The sequence below is a fragment of the Hyla sarda genome, unplaced genomic scaffold (genome assembly GCF_029499605.1).
Source record: "Hyla sarda isolate aHylSar1 unplaced genomic scaffold, aHylSar1.hap1 scaffold_251, whole genome shotgun sequence".
NCBI classification, from domain to species: domain Eukaryota; kingdom Metazoa; phylum Chordata; class Amphibia; order Anura; family Hylidae; genus Hyla; species Hyla sarda.
Window position 1 is genome coordinate 1 of NW_026609198.1, and position 10785 is coordinate 10785.

General features: G+C 62.5%; 1 protein-coding gene across 1 annotated transcript; it reads left to right on the forward strand.

Annotated features, from left to right (window-relative positions):
- Positions 1 to 37: 37 nt before the first annotated feature.
- On the forward strand, positions 38 to 711 carry LOC130323577 (uncharacterized; the record flags this gene model as incomplete). Its single annotated transcript, XM_056553166.1, has 2 exons — positions 38 to 126; positions 645 to 711. Coding segments are annotated over 2 exons (156 nt in total), but the record flags the coding sequence as incomplete, so codon positions are not given.
- Positions 712 to 10785: the final 10074 nt, after the last annotated feature.

Here is a 10785-nt window from a genome sequence, read left to right on the forward strand (position 1 = left end):
TGCCCCCTCTCCTCCTCTGCCCCTCACCTCCTCTGCCCCTCGCCCCCCTCTGCCCCTCGCCCCCCTCTACCCCTCGCCTCCTCTTCCCCCCTCGCCCCCTCTGCCCCTCGCCCCCCTCTGCCCCACGCCTCCTCTGCCCCCTCTGCCCCTCGCCCCCTCTGCCCTCGCCCCCTCTGCCCCTCGCCCCCCTCTGCCCCTCGCCTCCTCTTCCCCCTCGCCCCCCTCTGCCCCTCGCCCCCCTCTGCCCCTCGCCCCCCTCTGCCCCTCGCCCCCTCTGCCCCTCGCCTCCACTGCCCCCTCTGCCCCTCGCCCCCCTCTGCCCCTCGCCCCCCTCTGCCCCTCGCCCCCTCTGCCCCTCGCCCCCTCTGCCCCTCGCCTCCACTGCCCCCTCTGCCCCTCTCTGCCCCTCGCCTCCTCTTCCCCCTCGCCCCCTCTGCCCCTCGCCCCCCTCTGCCCCTCGCCCCCCTCTGCCCCTCGCCCCCTCTGCCCCTCGCCCCCCTCTGCCCCTCGCCCCCTCTGCCCCTCGCCTCCTATGCCCCCTCTTCCCCTCGCCCCCTCTGCCCCTCGCCCCCTCTGCCCCTCGCCCCCCTCTGCCCCTCGCCCCCTCGCCCCCCTCTGCCCCTCGCCCCCTCTGCCCCTCGCCCCCCTCTGCCCCTTGCCTCCTATGCCCCCTCGCCCCCTCTGCCCCTCGCCCCCCCACTGCCCCTCGCCTCCTCTTCCCCCTCGCCCCCCTCTGCCCCTTGCCCCCCTCTGCCCCTCGCCTCCTCTTCCCCCTCGCCCCCCTCGCCCCCTCTGCCCCTCGCCCCCCTCTGCCCCTCGCCCCCCTCTGCCCCTCGCCCCCTCTGCCCCTCGCCCCCCTCTGCCCCTCGCCCCCTCTGCCCCTCGCCCCCCTCTGCCCCTCGCCCCCTCTGCCCCTCGCCCCCCTCTGCCCCTCGCCCCCTCTGCCCCTCGCCCCCCTCTGCCCCTCGCCCCCTCTGCCCCTCGCCCCCCCTCTGCCCCTCGCCCCCCTCTGCCCCTCGCCCCCCTCTGCCCCTCGCCCCCTCTGCCCCTCGCCTCCACTGCCCCCTCTGCCCCTCGCCCCCTCTGCCCCTCGCCCCCTCTGCCCCTCGCCCCCTCTGCCCCTCGCCTCCACTGCCCCCTCTGCCCCCTCTGCCCCTCGCCCCCCTCTGCCCCTCGCCTCCTCTTCCCCCTCGCCCCCCTCTGCCCCTCGCCCCCCTCTGCCCCTCGCCCCCTCTGCCCCTCGCCCCCCTCTGCCCCTCGCCTCCTATGCCCCCTCTTCCCCTCTGCCCCTCGCCCCCTCTGCCCCTCGCCCCTCTGCCCCTCGCCCCCCTCTGCCCCTCGCCTCCTATGCCCCCTCTGCCCCTCGCCCCCTCTGCCCCTCGCCCCCCTCTGCCCCTCGCCTCCTCTTCCCCCTCGCCCCCTCTGCCCCTCGCCCCCCTCTGCCCCTCGCCCCCCTCTGCCCCTCGCCCCCTCTGCCCCTCGCCGCCCTCTGCCCCTCGCCCCCCTCTGCCCCTCGCCTCCTATGCCCCCTCTGCCCCTCGCCCCCTCTGCCCCTCGCCTCCTCTTCCCCCTCTTCCCCCTCGCCCCCCTCTGCCCCTTGCCCCCCTCTGCCCCTCGCCTCCTCTTCCCCCTCGCCCCCTCTGCCCCTCGCCCCCTCTGCCCCTCGCCCCCCTCTGCCCCTCGCCCCCCTCTGCCCCTCGCCCCCCTCTGCCCCTCGCCCCCTCTGCCCTTCGCCCCCCTCTGCCCCTCGCCCCCTCGCCCCCTCTGCCCCTCGCCCCCTCTGCCCCTCGCCCCCCTCTGCCCCTCGCCCCCTCTGCCCCTCGCCCCCTCTGCCCCTCGCCTCCACTGCCCCCTCTGCCCCTCGCCCCCCTCTGCCCCTCGCCCCCCTCTGCCCCTCGCCCCCTCTGCCCCTCGCCCCCTCTGCCCCTCGCCTCCACTGCCCCTCGCCCCCTCTGCCCCTCGCCTCCTCTTCCCCCTCGCCCCCCTCTGCCCCTCGCCCCCCTCTGCCCCTCGCCCCCTCTGCCCCTCGCCCCCCTCTGCCCCTCGCCCCCCTCTGCCCCTCGCCCCCCTCTGCCCCTCGCCCCCTCTGCCCCTCGCCCCCTCTGCCCCTCGCCCCCCTCTGCCCCTCGCCCCCCTCTGCCCCTCGCCTCCTATGCCCCCTCTGCCCCTCGCCCCCTCTGCCCCTTGCCCCCCTCTGCCCCTCGCCTCCTCTTCCCCCTCGCCCCCCTCTGCCCCTCGCCCCCCTCTGCCCCTCGCCTCCTATGCCCCCTCTGCCCCTCGCCCCCTCTGCCCCTTGCCCCCCTCTGCCCCTCGCCTCCTCTTCCCCCTCGCCCCCCTCTGCCCCTCGCCCCCCTCTGCCCCTCGCCTCCTCTTCCCCCTCGCCCCCCTCGCCCCCTCTGCCCCTCGCCCCCTCTGCCCCTCGCCCCCCTCTGCCCCTCGCCCCCTCGCCCCCCTCTGCCCCTCGCCCCCTCTGCCCCTCGCCCCCCTCTGCCCCTCGCCCCCCTCTGCCCCTCGCCCCCCTCTGCCCCTCGCCCCCCTCTGCCCCTCGCCCCCCTCTGCCCCTCGCCCCCCTCTGCCCCTCGCCCCCTCTGCCCCTCGCCTCCTCTGCCCCTCGCCCCCCTCTGCCCCTCGCCCCCTCTGTCCCTCGCCCCCCTCTGCCCCTCGCCCCCTCTGCCCCTCGCCCCCCTCTGCCCCTCGCCCCCTCTGCCCCTCGCCCCCCTCTGCCCCTCGCCCCCCTCTGCCCCTCGCCTCCTCTTCCCCCTCGCCCCCTCTGCCCCTCGCCCCCCTCTGCCCCTCGCCCCCTCGCCCCCCTCTGCCCCTCGCCCCCTCTGCCCCTCGCCCCCCTCTGCCCCTCGCCCCCTCTGCCCCTCGCCCCCCTCTGCCCCTCGCCCCCCTCTGCCCCTCGCCCCCTCGCCCCCCTCTGCCCCTCGCCCCCCTCTGCCCCTCGCCCCCTCTGCCCCTCGCCCCCTCTGCCCCTCGCCCCCCTCTGCCCCTCGCCCCCTCTGCCCCTCGCCCCCTCTGCCCCTTGCCCCCCTCTGCCCCTCGCCTCCTCTGCCCCTCGCCCCCCTCTGCCCCTCGCCCCCTCTGTCCCTCGCCTCCTCTGCCCCAGCTTCGGTGGCGGTCAGTTAGGGACGTATCTCTTCTACATTACAGTCTCTGTGTAATTCAGGACCGTTTATGGTAAATCAGTTTTTAGTCATAGAATGATGAGGGCGAAGAGCAGGCGAAGCCCCTATAGATCCAGACAGTGACTATTTATGGATCTGACTGTAGGTGAGAAGGTCTCGGCACCACCATCTCCAGGAGAACGTTCTGCAGCTGAGGCTGCTGGGATTGGGGATTCACTATGAAGCTGGTGACATTTTATGTTTAGATATGTGGAATATTGAAGTATTGGTGGATTTCTTGGGTGCAGGACGTGCGCCGGGCACCTGAGTGTTATCACCTGTGCACTAATGCTGCTCCTATGACCCTTGGTTCCCTCCTGACTGTGACCCTTGGTTCCCTCTCCTGACTGTGACCCTTGGTTCCCTCTCCTGACTGTGACCCTTGGTTCCCTCTCCTGACTGTGACCCTTGGTTCCCTCTCCTGACTGTGACCCTTGGTTCCCTCTCCTGACTGTGACCCTTGGTTCCCTCTCCTGACTGTGACCCTTGGTTCCCCCTCCTGACTGTGACCCTTGGTTCCCCCTCCTGACTGTGACCCTTGGTTCCCCCTCCTGACTGTGACCCTTGGTTCCCTCTCCTGACTGTGACCCTTGGTTCCCTCTCCTGACTGTGACCCTTGGTTCCCTCTCCTGGCTGTGACCCTTGGTTCCCTCTCCTGGCTGTGACCCTTGGTTCCCTCTCCTGACTGTGACCCTTGGTTCCCTCTCCTGGCTGTGACCCTTGGTTCCCTCTCCTGGCTTTGACCCTTGGTTCCCTCTCCTGGCTGTGACCCTTGGTTCCCTCTCCTGACTGTGACCCTTGGTTCCCCCTCCTGACTGTGACCCTTGGTTCCCCCTCCTGACTGTGACCCTTGGTTCCCCCTCCTGACTGTGACCCTTGGTTCCCTCTCCTGACTGTGACCCTTGGTTCCCCCTCCTGACTGTGACCCTTGGTTCCCTCTCCTGACTGTGACCCTTGGTTCCCCCTCCTGACTGTGACCCTTGGTTCCCCCTCCTGGCTGTGACCCTTGGTTCCCCCTCCTGGCTGTGACCCTTGGTTCCCCCTCCTGGCTGTGACCCTTGGTTCCCCCTCCTGACTGTGACTCTTGGTTCCCTCTCCTGACTGTGACCCTTGGTTCCCTCTCCTGGCTGTGACCCTTGGTTCCCCCTCCTGACTGTGACCCTTTGTTCCCCCTCCTGGCTGTGACCCTTGGTTCCCCCTCCTGGCTGTGACCCTTGGTTCCCTCTCCTGGCTGTGACCCTTGGTTCCCTCTCCTGACTGTGACCCTTGGTTCCCTCTCCTGACTGTGACCCTTGGTTCCCTCTCCTGACTGTGACCCTTGGTTCCCTCTCCTGGCTGTGACCCTTGGTTCCCTCTCCTGGCTGTGACCCTTGGTTCCCTCTCCTGGCTGTGACCCTTGGTTCCCCCTCCTGACTGTGACCCTTGGTTCCCCTTCCTGGCTGTGACCCTTGGTTCCCCCTCCTGACTGTGACCCTTGGTTCCCTCTCCTGACTGTGACCCTTGGTTCCCCCTCCTGACTGTGACCCTTGGTTCCCTCTCCTGACTGTGACCCTTGGTTCCCTCTCCTGACTGTGACCCTTGGTTCTCTCTCCTGACTGTGACCCTTGGTTCCCTCTCCTGACTGTGACCCTTGGTTCCCCCTCCTGACTGTGACCCTTGGTTCCCTCCTGACTTTGACCCTTGGTTCCCTCTCCTGACTGTGACCCTTGGTTCCCTCTCCTGACTGTGACCCTTGGTTCCCTCTCCTGACTGTGACCCTTGGTTCTCTCTCCTGACTGTGACCCTTGGTTCCCTCTCCTGACTGTGACCCTTGGTTCCCTCTCCTGACTGTGACCCTTGGTTCCCTCTCCTGACTGTGACCCTTGGTTCTCTCTCCTGACTGTGACCCTTGGTTCCCCCTCCTGACTGTGACCCTTGGTTCCCTCTCCTGACTGTGACCCTTGGTTCCCCCTCCTGACTGTGACCCTTGGTTCCCTCCTGACTTTGACCCTTGGTTCCCTCTCCTGACTGTGACCCTTGGTTCCCTCTCCTGACTGTGACTCTTGGTTCCCTCTCCTGACTGTGACCCTTGGTTCCCTCTCCTGACTGTGACCCTTGGTTCCCTCTCCTGACTGTGACCCTTGGTTCCCTCTCCTGACTGTGACCCTTGGTTCCCCCTCCTGACTGTGACCCTTGGTTCCCTCTCCTGACTGTGACCCTTGGTTCCCTCTCCTGACTGTGACCCTTGGTTCCCTCTCCTGGCTGTGACCCTTGGTTCCCTCTCCTGACTGTGACTCTTGGTCCCCTCCTGACTGTGACCCTTGGTTCCCTCTCCTGACTGTGACCCTTGGTTCCCTCTCCTGACTGTGACCCTTGGTTCCCTCCTGACTGTGACCCTTGGTTCCCTCTCCTGACTGTGACCCTTGGTTCCCTCTCCTGACTGTGACCCTTGGTTCCCCCTCCTGACTGTGACCCTTGGTTCCCTCCTGACTTTGACCCTTGGTTCCCTCTCCTGACTGTGACCCTTGGTTCCCTCTCCTGACTGTGACCCTTGGTTCCCTCTCCTGACTGTGACCCTTGGTTCCCTCTCCTGACTGTGACCCTTGGTTCCCTCTCCTGACTGTGACCCTTGGTTCCCTCTCCTGGCTGTGACCCTTGGTTCCCTCTCCTGGCTGTGACCCTTGGTTCCCCCTCCTGGCTGTGACCCTTGGTTCCCCCTCCTGACTGTGACCCTTGGTTCCCCCTCCTGACTGTGACCCTTGGTTCCCCCTCCTGACTGTGACCCTTGGTTCCCCCTCCTGACTGTGACCCTTGGTTCCCTCTCCTGACTGTGACCCTTGGTTCCCTCTCCTGACTGTGACCCTTGGTTCCCTCTCCTGGCTGTGACCCTTGGTTCCCTCTCCTGGCTGTGACCCTTGGTTCCCTCTCCTGGCTGTGACCCTTGGTTCCCTCTCCTGACTGTGACCCTTGGTTCCCTCTCCTGACTGTGACCCTTGGTTCCCTCTCCTGACTGTGACCCTTGGTTCCCTCTCCTGACTGTGACCCTTGGTTCCCTCTCCTGACTGTGACCCTTGGTTCCCTCTCCTGGCTGTGACCCTTGGTTCCCTCTCCTGACTGTGACCCTTGGTTCCCTCTCCTGACTGTGACTCTTGGTTCCCTCTCCTGACTGTGACCCTTGGTTCCCTCTCCTGGCTGTGACTCTTGGTTCCCTCTCCTGGCTGTGACCCTTGGTTCCCTCCTGACTGTGACCCTTGGTTCCCTCTCCTGACTGTGACCCTTGGTTCCCTCTCCTGACTGTGACCCTTGGTTCCCTCTCCTGACTGTGACCCTTGGTTCCCTCTCCTGACTGTGACCCTTGGTTCCCTCTCCTGACTGTGACCCTTGGTTCCCTCTCCTGACTGTGACCCTTGGTTCCCTCTCCTGACTGTGACCCTTGGTTCCCTCTCCTGACTGTGACCCTTGGTTCCCTCTCCTGACTGTGACCCTTGGTTCCCTCCTGACTTTGACCCTTGGTTCCCTCTCCTGACTGTGACCCTTGGTTCCCCCTCCTGACTGTGACCCTTGGTTCCCTCTCCTGACTGTGACTCTTGGTTCCCTCTCCTGACTGTGACCCTTGGTTCCCTCTCCTGACTGTGACCCTTGGTTCCCTCTCCTGACTGTGACTCTTGGTCCCCTCCTGACTGTGACCCTTGGTTCCCTCTCCTGACTGTGACCCTTGGTTCCCTCTCCTGACTGTGACCCTTGGTTCCCTCTCCTGACTGTGACTCTTGGTTCCCTCTCCTGACTGTGACCCTTGGTTCCCTCTCCTGACTGTGACCCTTGGTTCCCCCTCCTGACTGTGACCCTTGGTTCCCTCTCCTGACTGTGACCCTTGGTTCCCCCTCCTGACTGTGACCCTTGGTTCCCTCTCCTGACTGTGACTCTTGGTTCCCTCTCCTGACTGTGACCCTTGGTTCCCTCTCCTGACTGTGACCCTTGGTTCCCTCTCCTGACTGTGACCCTTGGTTCCCCCTCCTGACTGTGACCCTTGGTTCCCTCTCCTGACTGTGACCCTTGGTTCCCTCTCCTGACTGTGACCCTTGGTTCCCTCTCCTGACTGTGACTCTTGGTCCCCTCCTGACTGTGACCCTTGGTTCCTTCTCCTGACTGTGACCCTTGGTTCCCTCTCCTGACTGTGACCCTTGGTTCCCTCTCCTGACTGTGACCCTTGGTCCCCTCCTGATTTTGACCCTTGGTTCCCTCTCCTGACTGTGACCCTTGGTTCCCTCTCCTGACTGTGACCCTTGGTTCCCTCTCCTGACTGTGACCCTTGGTTCCCTCTCCTGACTGTGACCCTTGGTTCCCCCTCCTGACTGTGACCCTTGGTTCCCCTTCCTGGCTGTGACCCTTGGTTCCCCCTCCTGACTGTGACCCTTGGTTCCCTCTCCTGACTGTGACCCTTGGTTCCCTCTCCTGACTGTGACCCTTGGTTCCCTCTCCTGACTGTGACCCTTGGTTCCCTCTCCTGACTGTGACCCTTGGTTCCCTCTCCTGACTGTGACCCTTGGTTCCCTCTCCTGACTGTGACCCTTGGTTCCCTCTCCTGACTGTGACCCTTGGTCCCCTCCTGATTTTGACCATTGCTCCTGTATCTATCTGTATATTTGGTGCCTTTGTGTCATCACTACCCAGGGCCCTTGCGGTTTGGATTCTGCCAATCAGATTGTGGCCCAGGATGATGCTTTGGTTGGTCCCTGTATTGTGAGGTCAATGCTTTTCACCTCTGGGAGCAGCTAAATGATAAGAGGAAAGTATTCAGACCACTAAAACAAAGTGGGGAAGCGTAAAAGAATTATAAAGAGAGGAATAAAATCTGTAAAAAAGAAATAAAACTATCAAAAAATTGCATCAGAGAGAAGAATTGCCATAGAAAGTACACTGCTCAAAACCCTACAGATAACCCTGCGATAACATCCTAGATCTGAATGAACCAATCGTATGAAATCTTTTCCTCTTTACATAATTGAATTCGCTGACAACAAATCACCAAAAATGATCAATGGAAATCATTAACCCCTGGAGGTCTGGATATGGAGTTACACTCAAAATCACAGTGGAAAACCCCACTATAGGCTGATCCAACTTTATGTAATGTCCTTAATACAAGTCCCAATGAGGCTCAGTAGTGTGTGTGGCCTCCACGTGCCCGTATGACCTCCCTACAACGCCTGGGCATGATCCTGATGAGGTGGAGGACGGTCTCCTGAGGGATGTCCTCCCAGACCTGGACTAAAGCATCCGCCAACTCCTGGACAGTCTGTGGTGGATGGAGCGATACGTCCCAGATGTGCTCAATCGGATTCAGGGGAACGGGCGGCCAGTCCATAGCATCAATGCCTTCCTCTTGTAGGAACTGCTGACACACTCCAGCCACATGAGGTCTAGCATTGTCTTGTATTAGGAGGAACCCAACCGCACCAGCGTATGGTCTCACAAGGGGTCTGAGGATCTCGGTACCTAATGGCAGTCAGGATACCTCTGGCAAGAACATGGAGGGCTGTGCGGCCCCCCAAAGAAATGCCCCCCCACACCATTACTGACCCACCGCCAAACGGTCATGCTGGAGGATGTTGTAGGCAGCAGAATGTTCTCCACGGCGTCTCCAGACTCTGTCACATGTGCTCAGTATGAACCTGCTTTCATCAGTGAAGAGCACAGGGCGCCATTGGTGAATTTGCCAATCTTTGTGTTCTCTGGCAATTGCCAAATGTCCTGCACAGTGTTGGGCTGTAAGTACAACCCCCACCTGTGGACGTCGGGCCCTCATACCCCCTCATGGAGTCTGTTTCTGACCGTTTGAGTGGACACATGCACATTTGTGACCTGCTGGAGGTCATTTTGCAGGGTTCTGGCAGTGCTCCTCCTGCTCCTCCTTGCACAAAGGCCGGAGGTAGTGGTCCTGCTGGAGGTCATTTTGCAGGGCTCTGGCAGTGCTCCTCCTGCTCCTCCTTGCACAAAGGCGGAGGTAGTGGTCCTGCTGCTGGGTTTTTGCCCTCGTACAGCCTCCTCCACGTCTCCTGATTTACTGCCCTGTCTGTATGATCAGTAGTTGGGGATGTAGGGGTATGATCAGTAGTTGGGGGTGTAGGGGTATGATCAGTAGTTGGGGGTGTAGGGGTATGATCAGTAGTTGAGGGGTGTAGGGGTATGATCAGTAGTTGGGGGGTGTAGGGGTATGATCAGTAGTTGGGGGGTGTAGGGGTATGATCAGTAGTTGGGGGGTGTAGGGGTATGATCAGTAGTTGGGGGTGTAGGGGTATGATCAGTAGTTGGGGGGGTGTATGGGGTATGATCAGTAGTTGGGGGGTGTAGGGGTATGATCAGTAGTTGGGGGTGTAGGGATATGATCAGTAGTTGGGGGGTGTAGGGGTATGATCAGTAGTTGGGGGGTGTAGGGGTATGATCAGTAGTTGGGGGGGGTGTAGGGGTATGATCAGTAGTTGGGGGGGGGTGTAGGGGTATGATCAGTAGATGGGGGGGGTGTAGGGGTATGATCAGAAGTTGGGGGGGGTGTAGGGGTATGATCAGTAGTTGGGGGGTGTAGGGGTATGATCAGTAGTTGGGGGGTGTAGGGGTATGATCAGTAGTTGGGGGGTGTAAGGATATGATCAGTAGTTGGGGGGTGTAGGGGTATGATCAGTAGTTGGGGGGTGTAGGGGTATGATCAGTAGTTGGGGGGGTGTAGGGGTATGATCAGTAGTTGGGGGGTGTAGGGGTATGATCAGTAGTTTGGGGGGTGTAGGGGTATGATCAGTAGTTGGGGGGTGTAGGGGTATGATCAGTAGTTGGGGGTGTAGGGGTATGATCAGTAGTTGGGGGGTGTAGGGGTATGATCAGTAGTTGGGGGGTGTAGGGGTATGATCAGTAGTTGGGGGGTGTAGGGGTACGATCAGTAGTTGGCGGGGTGTAGGGATATAATCAGTAGTTGGGGGGTGTAGGGGTATGATCAGTAGTTTGGGGGGTGTAGGGGTATGATCAGTAGTTTGGGGGGTGTAGGGGTATGATCAGTAGTTGGGGGGTGTAGGGGTATGATCAGTAGTTGGGGGGTGTAGGGGTATGATCAGTAGTTGGGGGTGTAGGGGTATGATCAGTAGTTTGGGGGGTGTAGGGGTATGATCAGTAGTTGGGGGGTGTAGGGGTATGATCAGTAGTTGGGGGGTGTAGGGATATAATCAGTAGTTGGGGGGTGTAGGGGTATGATCAGTAGTTGGGGGTGTAGGGGTATGATCAGTAGTTGGGGGGTGTAGGGGTATGATCAGTAGTTGGGGGGGGGGGGGTGATTCTTTGTGGAGGCTCCAGTAGAATCGTGTTTGGGGTCATAGGTCTTTATACTGCTGTGCGGTGTTGGGGTCCATGTAAGGGACGGGATGATGGGGTCGGGGGGCATCAGGGCATTTATACAGATCGGGGAGATGTCGCTGTGTGATCTCGGGATTCTGATGGGTGCGGGGCTCTTCTGGGGGTCTAGTGGAGGTTTGTGGGGCCATCAGGTGACATCTTGTGCCCCTCTGTGGACCCTGGGGTCGTGGTCCAGGGGGGGGGGGGGGGTTGGGAGCAGATTTGGTTTCCCCTGACCCTGCAGGCTGGTGGGGCCCCTCTC